General features: G+C 60.7%; 1 protein-coding gene across 3 annotated transcripts; it reads left to right on the top strand.

The window, feature by feature from the left end:
- Positions 1–563: 563 nt before the first annotated feature.
- Positions 564–9,014, top strand: ZNF703 (zinc finger protein 703). Of its 3 annotated transcripts, none has more exons than XR_013185598.1 (3): positions 564–1,004; positions 1,573–3,656; positions 5,778–9,014. XR_013185598.1 is itself a non-coding variant. In XM_054650691.2 (2 exons), the coding sequence occupies exons 1-2, from the start codon at positions 792–794 to the stop codon at positions 2,950–2,952; spliced, it is 1,593 nt and encodes a 530-aa protein (XP_054506666.1). In that variant the 5' UTR covers positions 564–791; the 3' UTR covers positions 2,953–4,306. The 3 variants fall into 3 exon arrangements, 1 of the variants encoding a protein (XP_054506666.1); XR_013185599.1 differs by having other exon boundaries at positions 6,529–9,014; XM_054650691.2 differs by lacking the exon at positions 5,778–9,014 and having other exon boundaries at positions 1,573–4,306.
- Positions 9,015–15,619: the final 6,605 nt, after the last annotated feature.

Below are 15,619 nucleotides of genomic sequence, written 5' to 3' on the forward strand. Positions count from 1 at the left end.
AACTGTGCCAGCAGAGTCATCCCATGCCATATCATGTCATGTCATCCAAGCCGTGCCATGGTAAACTGTGCCAGCAGTGCCATGCTGTGCCACACCATGCCATGCCGTGCCAGCAACGCCGTGACATGCTGACCTGTGCCAGCAGTGCCATGCCATGCCGTGCCACGCTGAGCCGTGCCAGCAGTGCCATGCCTTGCCACACCATGCCAGGCCGAGCTGTGCCAGCAACGCCGAGCCATGCCATGCTGTGCTGTGCCAGCAGTGCCCTGCCATGCTGAGCTGTGCCATGCCGTGCCAGCAGCACCGTGCCATGCCGAGCTGTGCCATGCCATGCCAGCAGTGCCGTGCCATGCCGCGCCATGCCGAGCTGTGCCAGCAGTGCCCTGCCATGCCGAGCTGTGCCAGGCCGTGCCAGCAGCGCCGTGCCATGCCGAGCCGTGCCAGCCACGCCGTGCCGGGCGAGCCGCGCCAGCCGCTGCCTCTGCCGCTCTCGGGCCGGTGCCGCGGTTCTCCCCCGCGCGGCGGCGCGGGGCGGTGGCGGCGGAGCGGCGGCGGCTCGCCCCCCCCACCGGCGGCTCTCCCCGCCCCGGGGGCCCGGCCGGGCGCGGATTGGTGCGCGGCGCCGGCCCCCTCGGAGCGCGGCCGCCATCGGGGCTATTTGACGTGTCGGTGGGGCCGGGGAAGGGCTTCGTCTCGCCGGGGCCGCCGCCGCCGCCGCTCCGCCGCCCGCCCGGCCCGGCCCGGCCCGGCCCCGCGGAGCCCGGGCACCCCCCCCCTTTCCCCCGCCCCAAATGAGCGGCGCTCCCGGCGGGCCCCGGCCGAGGACCCCGCCGAGCCGCGGAGCCGCGGCCGCCCCGTCGCCCCGGCCGCCCCCCGCTGACCCGCTGCGCCAGGCCAGCCGGCTGCCCATCCGCGTCCTGAAGATGCTCAGCGCCCACGGCGGCCACCTCCTGCACCCCGAGTACCTCCAGCCGCTCTCCTCCACGCCCGTCAGCCCCATCGAGGTCAGTGCCCGCCGCCCCCGACCGCGCCTCGCACCCCCGGAGCCGCGCTCCCGGTTCCCCCGGCCGGCTGCTTCCCAGCCCGGCGCTCCCGGTTCTCTCCCAGCCCGGCTCTTCCCGGTGCTCCCGGCATTCCCGGCCGCTGCTCCCGGTCCCCCTGGCCGGGCTCTTCCCAGCCCGGCGCTCCCGGTTCTCTCCCAGCCGGGCTCTTCCCGGTGCTCCCGGCTTTTCCCGGCCGCCGCTCCCGGTTCTCCCGGCCGGGCTCTTCCCGGTGCTCCCAGCTTTTCCCGGCCGCCGCTCCCGGTTCTCCCGGCCGAGCTCTGCCCTGCCCGGCGTCCCCGCTCCCCCCACCCCGTTCTTTCCCTCCCCCGCCGCCGCCGCAGCCCCGCTCCCCCCCCCACACCCCACCCGGTCCCTCTTCCCCCCGGCCGGGCGCGTCCCCCCGCCCCGTCCCCCCCATCCCCGCGCCCTGGCTCGGTGCCGGGCCCGGCCCCGGGCTCTCGGCGGTGGGGGGAGGCCGGTGCGGGGGCGCCGTCGGGGTCCCCCCTGACCGGCTCCGCTCCGCCCGCAGCTGGACGCCAAGAAGAGCCCGCTGGCGCTGCTGGCCCAGACCTGCTCGCAGATCGGGAAGCCCGACCCGCCGCCCTCCTCCAAGCTGAACGCCGTGGCGGCCGCCGCGCCCGCCGCCGACAAGGAGCCCTCGGCCCGGCCCGCCGCGCTGAAGCCGCCGGGCAGCGGGGACGCGCCCGCCGAGGACAAGTCGAGCTTCAAGCCCTACTCGAAGGGCGGCGGGGAGCCCCGCAAGGAGGGCGGCGCGGACAAGGCCGGCTTTCGGGTGCCCAGCGCAGCGTGCCCGCCGTTCCCCCCGCACGCCGCCGCCTCCTCGCCCGGCGGCTCCCGCGGGGCTTCGCCGCAGCACCCCGAGCCCAAGGGCGCCGAGGAGAAGAAGGAGCCCGAAGGCGGCAAGCCCAGCCCCGAGGGGACGGGCGGGGCGCTGGGGCGCGGGGTGGTGGAGGCCGGGGCGCACGGCGAGCCCCCCTCGGGCCGCAAGTCGGAGCCCCCCGCGCTGCCGCCCGCCGGCCATGTGGCCCCCGTGTCGCCCTACAAGCCGGGCCACTCCGTGTTCCCCCTGCCGCCCTCCAGCATCGGCTACCACGGCTCCATCGTCGGCGCCTACGCCGGCTACCCGTCCCAGTTCGTGCCCGGGCTGGACCCCACCAAGCCGGGGCTGGTGGGCAGCCAGCTGCCGGGGGCGCTGGGGCTGCCGGGCAAACCGCCCAGCTCCAGCCCGCTCACCGGGGCCTCGCCGCCCTCCTTCATGCAGGGATTATGCCGGGACCCGTACTGCCTGAGCTACCACAGCGCCTCGCACCTGGGCTCCAGCAACTGCTCCAGCTGCGTGCACGACCCCGGCAGCCTCAAGAGCGGATACCCCTTGGTGTACCCCACGCACCCCCTGCACTCGGTGCACACCACGCTCTCCTCCAGCGGCACCCCCAGCCTGCCCGGCCACCCCCTCTACACCTACGGCTTCATGCTGCAGAACGACCCCCTGCCCCACATATGCAACTGGGTGTCTGCCAGCGGACCCTGCGACAAGAGGTTTGCCACCTCGGAGGAGCTGCTCACCCACCTACGGACCCACACGGCCCTGCCGGGGGCCGAGAAACTCTTGGCGGGTTACCCTACCTCCGGGCTGGGCTCCGCGGCCTCCTGCCACCTGCACCTCCCGCCTGCCGCCCCCGGGAGCCCCAACACCTTACCGGCCTCGCTCTCCTTGAGGAGCCCACACACTTTGGGACTAAACAGGTACCACCCCTACGGCAAGAGCCACTTGCCCACGGCCGGCGCCCTGCCCGTGCCCTCCTTGCCGGCTGCCGGACCTTACTACTCCCCGTACGCTCTCTACGGCCAAAGACTCACGTCAGCCTCGGCTTTGGGATATCAGTAACCGGCTCAGCCCCAGCCCCCCGCGCCCTCCTTGGACTCTGTATTTATTACTGTATGTTAGCTTAAAGCTGGGAATATAAGTGCATTATACACCAATGAATCAATGGTATGCAAAAAAAGTCTGTGTCCCAAAAAAAAAAAAAAATAATAACCCGAAAAAAAGAAAAAAAAAAAATCCCCTCTTTACTTTGCAGGTGTGGGGCTTTGATTTTCCCCTTCTGTTTCTTTTGAATTTTTTTTTTTCCTTCCCCTTCTTAATTTCCCCCGAGAAATTCTTGCATGACTCCTGCCACACATGGAAAAGCAAAAAAAAAAAAAAAAAAAAGGCATTTTCCTCCTTCCCTTCTGCGTTTATCGCTCTGGGATTCTGTTCTCTGCATTTGTAACTTGCAGATGTAATTTTTTTTTGTAATTTTTTCCTTATTTTTAATCTTTGGGGTTTTCAAAATTTTTTTTTCCTTTTAAAAATTTTTGTGGTTTTTTTTTTTTTTTAATTTTCCTCCTTTTTTTTGGTATTTTTTTTTTCTTTTTGCGCTGTGTCCGGGGCCGGGGGGGGCTACACCGGTTGGGTGATGCTCACCCCAGGCCGTGCCCCGCCGGGGGCTGCAGGACCCCGCGTGTCCCCCCCTTATGTCGGTGGGGGGACCGGAGGAGCGGCGGGCGCAGCGGCAGGACCGGCGGCCCCGGGCGGGCGGACGAGCCCCGGTAAGTCTGATTTTGTTAATAAACGGCTCTTGGTTGTAACCCACGCTCTGGTCTCGTCTCGTCCCTGCCCGGGGGTCCGGCGGGGTCCCAGCACCATCTAGCGGCGGCGGCGGCGGTACCGGAGGAGCCCCGCGGCAGCGGCGGCACCGGAGGAGCCCCGGGTGCGCTCCTGGCGCGGCCCCGCGGGCTCCGCGCCCCCGTCCCCATCCCCGCGTGTTCGTGTCCCCAGGCGTGGCGGCGGAGGGAAGGTTCGAGAAGGCGTTTAGCGGGATCAGAGCGGTGATGCCCGCGGGTGCTCACCCCCTCCCGGGGTGCGGTTTTGGGGGCGCAGTTGTGTTCCGGATCTCGGTGCGGGGGGGTCCTGCTTGCTCCCGTTCCATCTTTGTGCGGGAGGAGGGTGATGGATGGCTCTGACATGGTCTGGCTCCATCCCCACCGTGCCGGGGGGCTCTGCCTGCTCCGTGCCCCAAGGAAGGCGCTCTCACTCCAGCTCTGGGACCCCCGGCCAAGCTGCCCCTGCAAACCCTGCATGCCCCATTGCCCCACATCACTTATTCTTTTTCTGCCTCGTTCGTGTTGCATTTCAGTGAGTCACGCAATTAATCCCTGTTAATTGCCTTCTCGATGTTGCTTTATGCCCTGTGTTTAAATTCCTTTGTGTCCTTTGAGCTGAAAAATAACGCGCTGAGAACAGGGACTACTTTTGCCAAAGGGATTTTGATTTCCCTGCCTGTGCCTGAGCGTGGCTGCGGGCGTGCGGCCGCTGGGAGGGCCCAGCTGGGGTTTCCTATGGCAGCAGGAGAGATTTGGTGGTCCAGGGGCCAGTTTGGCTCCATGCTGAGCTCCCCAAGGCTGGTTTAGGGCGTCTGTGGCTGCCCCTTGCCCTGTGTGGACGTGGCTGGGCTCTGGTTGTGGCCGTGCTGGTGTTGCTCCTTCCAGGTGGGATGTTTGCTGGATGAGGGCTGGGGCTGGCACAGGGGGGCTTTGCTGTGGGTTTTTGCTCTGTCCTGTGGGCACAGCAGGAAGAGGGTGCCCGGCCCAGGCTGGTGCAGCCCCTCGGGTGTCTCCTGTGTCCCTGCTGGATGCTGAGCCCTGTGGCAGCAGATGCTGGCCATGGAGCAGGGTGCCACAGGCGGTGGGTAGAGCAGCTCCAATGTGTTCTCTGTGCTGGCATTGGAGGTACCCAGACCCCCTGGCGCTCGGGAGCATCACTTCTCCCTGGATGTGGCCCCCACTCCCCGCAGTGATGCCGCTTGGTGTCGGCCTCGCTCGGGCACTGCCAGTCCCCATCATAAATCCTGCCTGTGGCTTCGTGCTAGGGCCTGTCTCAGGTTCCTGCAGTGGAATTTTGTCCCACCATGCCCATCCCTGGCTGTGGCTGGGCACCTCGTGCCACGGGGTGGGAGGATGATGCCGCAGAGCCTCGAGGTGCGGTAGCCCGGTGCCGAAATCAGCGCACCCGGCACAGCTGCTCCGGGCTTTGGGGGCCGTGCCAGATCCCAACCATGGAGCAGCCAGGGCACAGAGCGAGGAGGTGCACAGCCTCATCCTGCCAGAGCCTCCTCCCAGAGCTGCTGGGCGATCCCTCCTCACGGCAAAGCTCCATCCTCTCTCTCCCCCAAACCCTCCCCGTGCCAGGATGGTCCCTGCTCCAAAACGAGCCCGTGCGCCTTCCCTTCACCCACAGCAGGGCTGGGTGCTGCCTGAATGAGTTCTGCTGTGCAGGAGGTTCCCTGAGGAATATTTTTCCCCTCCCTAAGGACTGCAGCAGCGGGGCCAGACCGTGTAAACACCGCGAGTATCATCTGATAGCGGCGGCACTCGGGCTGAGCTGCCGGGGAACAGTCGCGTTGCCAATATATTAAATAATTCCCTGTGTAATGTATGCCCAGGTTATTGCGGAATTCATTTTATAATAAGAGCACTGGGATGCACTTTATTAATCATTCTGTCTAACAACCTGCACTCCACAGTTTCGGTTTGATTTGATTCAATCCTGTCTTTCTGCAAAATATATGGCTGAGTGGGTCGGATAATGTATGGCTTAATTTAGAGTTGTATGGGTTTGAATTACCATTTTCATAATGTGCTGTGCATTAATGTGTTGCATCATTTATACAGAAAAATGTGCCAGGTTTCAGACCTCTCCAGGAGGCAAAAGTCACCTAAAAGGGAACGCGAAGAGACAGAAAAAGACCTTTTCAAATTCAGCTGGGGCTGGGAGGACACCAGTGGGTGTCAGACGTGGGGACAGCAGTTTTGGGGCTGTGCTGGTGGCTCCTTTCCCCGTGGCACAGCAGCACCTTCTCCAGCTCACCCCGAGCTGCCGGGGACCCGCAGCGCTTGACTCGCCGGTGACCCCGGTGCCGCCGAAGTCGCGCCCACCGTCACTCGCGAGGAAAAAACTCTGATTATCCAAATACAGTCATTAAAGGGGAAATGTGTTTTTAGGACTGTCAGAGTGATTAATGAGGGTTAGCAATCCTTGCAAATGCACTTGTTTAGTCTAACTGGCAGCCTCTCCTTTCCTATTGATTTATGGTGGCAGTTGCCGGGGCCGCAGTGTGTGTGGAAGGAGCGGGGCTGCACCGGGGCACGGCGAGGGGCCCGGCCAAGCAGCACGGCACGCTCTGCTGTGCCCGAGGCAGCTGAACAAAGGCAACATTATCCCCTGTGCCGGGGAAGGAATGACTTGGACGCACACGCCGAGCCGCTCCGCGTGCCTTATAAATATCCCCGTCTGTGAAGGCCGAAGCCCAGCTGACCACAGCCATGCTGTCCGCCCAATAAATGCGTGAATGAAAGAGCCAGGCCCTATTTTTTCTTGTTGTTTTCCTTCCTCTCCTGCACAAAAATCCCCGATGTCTTTTAGGTGATGCAGAGGTGGCTGCCCGCAGACGTACAAGGCGTTTCAGAGTCCGGAGCGGAGCGCGGCGTCCTCGAGGGCTGGAGCCTGCCCAAGGGGTCAGGTCGGGATGCAGAGCCATGGTGGGTGGATGAGAAGTTCCTCAGCTGCATAAAGCAGCTTTTCTTTCCACGTGAGCACTGGTGGAAGCCACGGAGAACATGGGCTCTGTTTGTCCTGCAAGCCAGAGTGGCGTGGACACCTCCTGTCCCCCCAGCAGCATCCCCGTGCCCAGCCTGGGGTCAGGGCTTTGCTTTGGGGCACACTTGGTGCTGCATGAGCTGAGAGCAGACCTGGAGGGACAGAGCCGTGCTTGGAGGTGGCAGTGGAGGTCCTGTGCCAGGCTGTGAGCTGGAGCTCTGCAGCAGGAGCAGCTGAGCGGTGACACGGAGCAGCCAGGGCAGCGCCAAGGTGTGGAGCTGTGTGTGCCCACCAGAGCCCCACGCTGCTCTGCTGTGGGGCCACCTCCAGCCACTCCAAGCAGTGGGACAGCACAAGTGACAAGAGGCTGGACGAGGTGAGTGGAGAAGGACAAACACCTCAAGGCACCAAAGCCAGAAGAGTGTGGGAAGCAGCCGGGGCACTGCAGTGGTCAGGAATGCCACAGATGGGAGTGGACTTTCCTCTGGCTCTGGATAACGGCTGAAGAGCTGCTGCTGCCTCTGCCCTGGCCATGGATTGGTGTGTGCTGCAAATCCTCCAGCAGCTCTGGTTCCAGCTTCGGCAGTGACACGCTGACGTGATCCTCACCACACCAGGACGCCCGGCCTTGGCTGGTCACCAGTGACCCACGGGAGGTCCCCAGTGTGACCACAGCCATGGTTTCCCTCTTGTGCAGAGTGACAGTCCAGCACAGGGCCCTGGCAGGTGACAAAGCCCTGGGGCCGCGGCCGTTTCCTCGCACAGGTTGACACAGGAATGTGGCAGCGATCCTGCTCGTTGTTCCTGCAGGCCGGGTCACTGTCACCCTCTGTTTATTGTGGTGACAAACTGAGGAGTGCTGATCCTGACACACCAACACTTCAGCTGAAGCTCCCTGGAGAGCAGGGGAGGGCGCTCAGCTGACAGCTCCGTGCACCGAGCAGGGTCCTGGAGCCTGAGTCCCAATAACACAGAATTGACACAGAATTGACACAGAATTGACACAGATTTACACAGAATTTACACAGATTTACACAGACCCCTGTGTTTTCTGAAGGTGCTTATGGAAACCTCCGGGAGCAGCTTTGCCATGACTTCATCCCACCTTCCAGCGTGGTGCAGGGAGACAGGACAGGAGGATGTGACCCACAAGGGAGGTGCCTTTGCCAAAGGTGACGGTGGAACGCTGACCCTGTGCTGTCAGAGCTGGCCCCAACGAGCTGAGCAGAGCTGGACAGGACACCCAACACTGTGCAGGGTGCAACGTGACCTCTTCCAACACCTTGTGGTCCCAAAATTCATGGATCACCCCTCCTGACCTGGCAAAATTTGGAAGGAGATGAAGGATGCAGCATCCTGGGCATCTGGTGGCTTCTGACAGACCCTTCCTACAGACACCTCAGTGGAACAGAGAACCAAAATGGCCTTTTTTGTGTCCCCCACAGCTGCAAAGGTGCCCACCACAGCACCACTGGTGCATCCCTGGGAGAGGGAGATGCTGCTGCACCAAAGAAGATGGGGAACAGTGGGAGCCTCAGGTCCTGGTGCCACCTCTCCATGAGCAGCTCCTGCAGGAGGGGTGGCTGGGGGGGTCTGAGAGAGAAGGACAGGACAGAGATGGGGACTGTTAAAGATCTTTCTTGCTGAACCCTCGCCGTCTTCTCTGCACCCAAAAGATTTGCTGTGTTTTCCCTCTCTGGATGAGAAGGATGGGGCTGCTCATCACTGAGGATGGCATCCAGGCCAGGAGCTCTGCTCCTGTGGGCAGAGCTCCTATCAAAGGGACTCCTGGTTTCTGCTGGAGCAGTGTTGCCTTTATGGGGTTTTGTTTTGTTCCCATTCCCTGCACAATCCCAGTAACATCCAACGGGCTGGAGAAGGACAGTGCCCCTCAGAGGTGAGAAGAGCCCTGTTCTGGGCAGAATGGAAATGGAGCCAAAAGCCTTTCCTTGCTTCTGGGGTTCCCACAGTCTCTGGGACTCTGCTTGGGTTTTGTTTTGGGAACAGCTGGGACGGATGGGGCTGGCTGGGTGCCTGCTCCTCTGGCTGCAGGGATGTGCTCTGTCCCCATTGCTGCTGCTCCTCGATAATTCCCAAGCTTTTCCACGTTGCTGTGCTGTGTCCTGCAGCACTGGGGCAGCTCGGGGGGGTCCTACCTAGGGAACAGCACAAGGGGAGCACCAGGATCCGGCACCTCTGAGTGGGATGTCCTGGTGTGGGGCAGACCCTGAGCCCTCCTGGCTGTGGGGAAACCCCTTGGGACACTGGGACTGTCCCTTGTGGCACTGGGACTGTCCCTTGTGGTACTGGGACTGTCCCTTGGGGCACTGAGACTGTCCTGACAGGTTTGGGGACTGGCTCTGACCACTGGGGCAGCTCAGGGGGGGGTCCTACCTAGGGAGCAGCCCAAGGGGAGCACCAGGATCAGGCACCTCTCGTGATTTTGGGATGTCCTGGTGTGGGGCAGACCCTGAGCCCTCCTGGCCATGGGGAAACCCCTTGGGGCACTGGGACTGTCCTGCTGGGTTTGGGGTCTGGGTCTGAGCACTGGGGCAGCTCGTGAGGGTCCTACCCAGCCCAAGGGGAGCACCAGGATCCAGCAGCTCTCATGATTTTGGGATGTCCTGATGTGGGGCAGACCCTGAGCCCTCTTGGCTGTGGGGGGCACTGGGACTGCTCTGCTGGGTTTGGGGACTGGCTGTGAGCACTGGGGTGTGCACAGCACCCACATGCTGCAGGTGAGTCTGGGGGAGATGGGAGCCAGGGCAGGGCTGGCAGCTCCAGCAGAGCACAGGGAGAGCTCAACACCACAACCAGGAGTGGGCAGTGGGCACAGCCCCCCACCTTTAATCACACCCCAGATGGTCACAAGCCCCAGGGCAGCCATGGGCTTGGGGGGACAGATCTCTGGGTGTTGTGTCCCTGGGGCCAGCACGGTGCCAGGGATGCTGCCCCTGCTCATCCCTGTGGCCCTGCCCTTCTCCTGCCACCAGGAGCGGCCCTTTCATCTCTGGGGGAGGTACAAATGGAGCTGTCAGATGCCATCAGCCCCGTGATATGACAGGCTGTGGGGCCGGGGCCCCTCGAACAGAGCAGCCTTGTCTGTCAGAGCCGCCTGACACTCCCCATAATGGCCAGATGGATGAGACTCTGAAAGTAGGGCCCGGCGCGTTTTCAACTCTATTTTGGGTGAAAACACTTCTTGAAAGATCTTGAAAGGAGCTGGCAGTTTAGTAGTTCAGATGATTAATGAGCACTGGCTCTGGCGGGTGGATTTCTCGAGCCGTGCCAGCAGCTGGGCTGCTCCAGCGGGCCAAGACACGCCGAGCTCCCCCCGGCCCCCCTGGCCTTCCCGGAAATGACACCGAGGCGACAGGCCCTGCATATGGAAAAAGTTAAATATAAATTACTGCTGAAAGAGGCCGAGCCGAGCCGAGTTAGTTAAAGATGTTTATGGATTCAGAAACACGGGCCTGCATATGTATTTAGGGATGACAAATGTGATTCAATAAGTCAGGAATTTCTCCGTGGGCTGAGGCGGGACCCGCGCGGCGCGGGCGCTGCTCTGGGCTCGGCAGCTCCGTGCCATAAATCCTGCAGGCAGGCTCCTCGCTCCTCCCCGGCCTGCTTGGGGTTGATTCTCGCCTTTTCCCTGCAGCTCACCAAGTCACAGAAGATCCCAAACCGTGTTTGGGAGCAGCCCTGCTTCCTCCATGCGTTTGGGGGCATTGGGAATACCCATGGGGGCACTGGGGGCCACGCCGCCACCAGTGGCAGGCACGTCCCTGTCCCTGGGCTCTGTGTCCCCCCCAGAGCTGCTCTGGGAGCAGCCAGGCCCTTCAGGACTGCCAGCAGATGATCAACGACCGACAGCTCCGGAGCAAGTTTGGGGTTTGACCTGGTGCTTAAGGAGTTCAGCCCTAATTCTGCAGCCCCTTCACGTGGGGCACCTGGGGGGCACCCACCCAAAGTGCCGCCTGTTCCTGCTGCTCTTGGGGTGCACCACAACAAACCGAAGCAGGAAACCCCTAAATTAAACTCCAGCTGTTGTGGTGGGGGCCTGGCACGGATGACAGGTCCATGGTGGGGGATGCTGGATTTGGATTTAGGGTGACAATCCCCAGCAGACCTGCAGCAATGGGCAGTGCAGGAGCCACCCCCTTGGCTCCCCTCATCCCACACCTCTGGGAGGCTCAGAGGGAAATGCCTTTCGAGGGGTCAGCGCCCGGCCAGGCCTTGGACCCACATCCACATTCCTTTGTCCTGATTTTATTCGTTAGCAACATTTGGCCTGGATATGGAGACAGCTAATGAGGGACGGAGTTTATTGCAGTTTGATTTTTCTGTTAAAACAATACAATAAAATAAATGCACTTGGAAATCTGGTCTGTGTTTGTACATAGGAGATTTATGGCTCTGAAGGCTTCCAGAGAGACGCAGCCTTTCATTCCCTTCCTTATTGGAACAGATCATGTTGCAGAGTTTAAAGGCCTCTGGAGCTGTGATTTATTTGAAGGGAGAAATAAGGGAAATCCAACTATCTGTTCCCTGGCTCGGATCATCCAGTAACTCCCAGCCAAGGGGACGGATCTGCACCTCCTCCACAGATTTTTTTCTTTCTTTTTTTTTTCCCTCCTGTCACTTACATTATCCCGCTCTAAATATATCACCGAGCCAGGGATGGCTCCTGACCTGGGCCTCAGCACCTCACAGAGGTTTCCCCAGCCCTTCCTGGAATCCCACAGATAAATCTCTCTCCTAGAGCCCTGTCTGAGCTCCTCCACGCTGCTGATGGGACGGGACCTGCGTGGGGCCAGCTGCTGCCTTGATCCAGAGCTGAGGCAAAGGCAGGATCTTGGGGTTATCTCTGGATTCAGGTGATAAATTCACATCACCTGTTCCTGCTCCACTCCATTGCTGCTCTCCTGGGCAGAGAAGAGCACGGCAGCTTAGAACCAGGTCAGGATTTGTGCCTGAAAACCTTTTCCATGAACTTGGAAACTCAGCGGGATGATGCTGCGGCTCCCACGCTCCTGGGGCTGCCACAGCCACCTCCCTTCCTGCCACCCTCATGGAGGAAAACTGTGTTTTCCCCTTCTCTGAGGTTTCCTGCTGCCCAGGGATGAAGCACCTGGAAAGTTCTGTGCTGCTGTGGTGCACCTCAGCCCATCCCAGTGGATCCTCCCAGCAGGAGCAAGGTGAGATCCTTCCCTGAGCCTAAACCAGACATTTTGGAAGCCTTTGGCATTTACAGGCCGGAGCTTTGTGGGTTCTCCTGCTTCTCCCAGGTATCTCCTGGACTTCTGGAAATGGTGTTGGTCCCATCAGCACCATCCATCCATCCATTGCTGTGCTCTTGGGACACGGTGAGAGGAGAATTCCCTTCTCCATCGTCACCATCTCGCTGCGGCTCAGGGAAGGAGTGACAGGTTCCCAGCTGGGGAGGGGACCTGGCTGTGACAGCCACTCTTCTCCTCCTGGAGCTCCATCCCAGCTCCTCCAGCCCATGTTTTTGGCGGGCTGTTCCCTCCCCCTGCACACAGACGGGCTCTGTTTGCCATTAGCTCCCCCCCTCTGCCCCAGGAGCCCATCCCAGCACTAATTCTCACGCATGTTTCGGGTAAATCTACTTTCTTTCCCGGGCTGAATTGTGGTTTCCAAGCACCATTAATCATTTCCCTTTAGAAAACAGCATTGGGGGGCTGGAAACACATTGCTCCTTTCTTTACTGGGGGATGACCTGGCACGCTGGCACCCGGCCACGGGGCTGGCGCCTGCGGGACGTGGAGAGCAGCCTCGGGGAGAGCTCCCCTCCCGTGCTGGGAACTGGCTCCCGGTGGGATCACCTCCCCCAGGACAGAGCCCAGCTCCTGCCCAGGGGCTCGGGAAGGAGGGGAGGAAAAGGCTGGGAATGCCAGTTCTGTAGGGCTTTCCCAAGAGCCTCCTCCTAGGGGCTGCTCCCTGGGAGCTCGGTTGTCTCCCTGCTCTCTGCCCACCCCACACACCCCTCTCCAGGACCCTCAGCTCATGATTTTGGAAGGAAGGAAGCCCCCCCTGCCCTGCTGGTCGTGAGGAGGGGGCACAGTGACCACGTGTGAGCTCCGGGCTGTCAGGGGATGATTAATGGCCAACGCCACCGAGCTGCCCGGGCTGCCAAGGGCTGCATTGTTAGAGCTGACACGGAACGAGCCCCGACACTCTGCAACACGGCTCTGCCCCATAATCAGCAAATAACCTTCCATGGAGGGAACTGGGGAAGTGCTCCCCCTCCCAGCCCCTGCCCTGCCCTGCAGCTCCCAGCTCCTTCCAGGGATTTCCCTCCCCGGGATCCACTGCTCCTTCAGGTTTCAGCTAGGGGACAGCTGGGATGGGATGGGATGGGATGGGATGGGATGGGATGGGATGGGATGGGATGGGATGGGATGGGATGGGATGGGATCCATGGGATGGCATGCATGGAATGGGATGGGATCCATGGGATGGGATGGGATCCATGGGATGGCATCCATGGGATGGGGTGGGATGGGATAGAACTGTAAACGGAGGCAGAATTTGGGACAGGATGGGGATAGGAATGAGGTGGAACTGGAGATGGAGGCAGAATCTGGGATGGGGTCGGGGACAGGATAGAAATAGAGATGGAGACAGCAGTGGGGTTGGGGCAGGACTGGCGAGCAGAGCTCTGCACCCCCTCTCCAGCTGCACAGGTAACCTTAAACGCCAGAGCAGGAGCGCGGGGATGGAGTTTTTCCAGCCCTGTTCGCAGCTGTCAGGCGGTGATTAATGGCCAACAGCCTCGGAATTGCCTTTATTGCCAGCCCGGCATTGTTACAGTGACAGCTAACGAGGGCAGACAGGCTTTACAGCGCGCCTTGCCCCGCCCCGCCGGGACCGAGCCGGGACAGAACCGGGACCGAGCCGGGACGGAGCCGGGACCGAGCCGAGACCGAGCAGGGACCGAGCCGGGACCGAGCCGAGACCGAGCCGGGACCGAGCCGCGACCGAGCCGAGACCGAGCCGGGACCGTGCCGAAACCGAGCCGGGACCCAGCCGAGACCGAGCCGGGACCGAGCCGGGACCGAGCCGAGACCGTGCCGGGACCGTGCCGAAACCGAGCCGGGACCCAGCCGAGACCGAGCCGGGACCGAGCCGGGACCGAGCCGAGACCGAGCCGGGCCCGTCCCGCCCGGGCCTGCCCCAGGGCAGTTCCAGCTGTGCCCATGGGGAACCCAGCTGTGCCCATGGCCATCCCAGATGTGCCCATGGCTAACCCAGCTGTGCCCATGGGGAACCCAGCTGTGCCCACAGCCATCCCAGCTGTGCCCATGGATAACCCAGCTGTGCCCATGGCCATCCCAGCTGTGTCCATGCCCATCCCATCTGTGCCATGGCTACCCCAGCTATGCCCACAGCCATTCCAGCTGTGCCCATGGCTAACCCAGCTCTGCCATGGCCATCCCAGCTGCGCCCTCATCCCACCCAGGGCCCATCCCAGCTCCATCCCCACGAGTCTGGACACAGAGCCCCCCAAACTGTCTCACTGAACTGCACAGAAAAGCCCCCAGGATATTTTTACAAGGCATGGGGGATGAGGAAGGGATGAAGGAGCTGGAGAGAACTGGGTGCAATAAACCATTTATTCTTCCAAACAGCCCTGTTAAAACCCCGAGCACCGTGGCACAGACACCACTGAATGTTCCTGGCCTCAAGTTCAGCTGTAATGATTTTTTTTGGCTTTTTTTTTTTTTTTTTTTAGGATTATTACAAATAATATTTACCTTTGTGCTGGTTCACATCTTGATGCTGTTAAACACGTGGCCACAGCTGGTTTCCCGCTCAGGGCAGTGATATAGTGCTGGTGTTATGAAGCAAAACCTCTCCTGCGAGCCAGAACACCCCACATTTAAAAACCTATTACTTTTCAATATTCCATGGATGCATTTTGCTCCAGCTCAGAGCAATTTCCTAGTTTACCCTTATTAAACTGAGAGGGGCTGAGCAGAGGCTTGTGATTTATGAAACACATACTAGATTCATTAAAACCTTTAAAGATTTAATACATTTTATCAAGGCCTTAAATCTGGGCAACCGCCTTTAGAAAAACACCAACTGCAGGGTGTTTTTCATCTCTGGCGCCCTTTTGCGCTTCTTTAAGAGCTGTAAAATTTGGATTGACAAATATCATGGATATTTCATTCCTTATTCCTAAATGGCACTGAACCCTCCTGACAGGTTTGTTATATATAACCTCAGAGATCCATCTCAAGGAAAGATCAAATCATTCTGGTTCATTGACGTTTTTTATGTGTTTTTTTAGGCCCTTTCCAGGATTTCAGAGCTGGATGATTCTGTTTGCTGGCCCATCCCATTTCCTGTGATTGCCCAAACGAGCAGGGGGGTCTGTGTGGGGGGCAATGCAGGGGGAGGTCAGAGATGAAAGAAAAATGTTGTGACTGAGAAAAATAATTGACAGAGGGGGAATTTGGGCTGGATATTAGAGTCAGATCTCCAGGAGCATTTGGACAAGGTGGGATTGTTGGGGTGGCTGTGCAGGGCCAGGAGCTGGACTGGATGACCCTGTGAGCCCTTTCCAGCTGAGGGTCTTCTGTGGGAAATGTGGAAAAGGGGAAAAGTGGGAAAGTGGGAATGTGGGAAAGTGGGAATGTGGGAAATGGAAGTGTCCCGGCCCGCGGCAGGAGCTCCAATGGGAGGAGTCTCGCTGTCCCCTCCGACAGGTACCGTTCTGTGCTCGGTGACTCCTCCGCCTCTCCCTGTCCCCCCTGCCCAGAGTAGGCTCGGGGGTCTCCGCACCCCAACCCCTCGGGCGAGCGCGGGCGGGTCTCGAACCCGCGGCCTCCGGCTCCTCATTCCCCGCTCCTCCATCGCCCCCTGGCGGCGGCGGCGGCGCGGGGGTCGC

The sequence above is a fragment of the Agelaius phoeniceus genome, chromosome 30 (genome assembly GCF_051311805.1).
Source record: "Agelaius phoeniceus isolate bAgePho1 chromosome 30, bAgePho1.hap1, whole genome shotgun sequence".
NCBI classification, from domain to species: Eukaryota; Metazoa; Chordata; class Aves; order Passeriformes; family Icteridae; genus Agelaius; species Agelaius phoeniceus.

What these genes read in the sequence shown, in the direction of transcription:
- ZNF703 (XM_054650691.2), top strand. Translation starts at nt 792, where the DNA reads ATGAGCGGCGCTCCCGGCGGGCCCCGGCCGAGGACCCCGCCGAGCCGC. An exon ending in CGCCCGTCAGCCCCATCGAG is followed by an intron (nt 1,005 to 1,572) that starts GTCAGTGCCCGC and finishes CTCCGCCCGCAG; the next exon opens with CTGGACGCCAAGAAGAGCCC.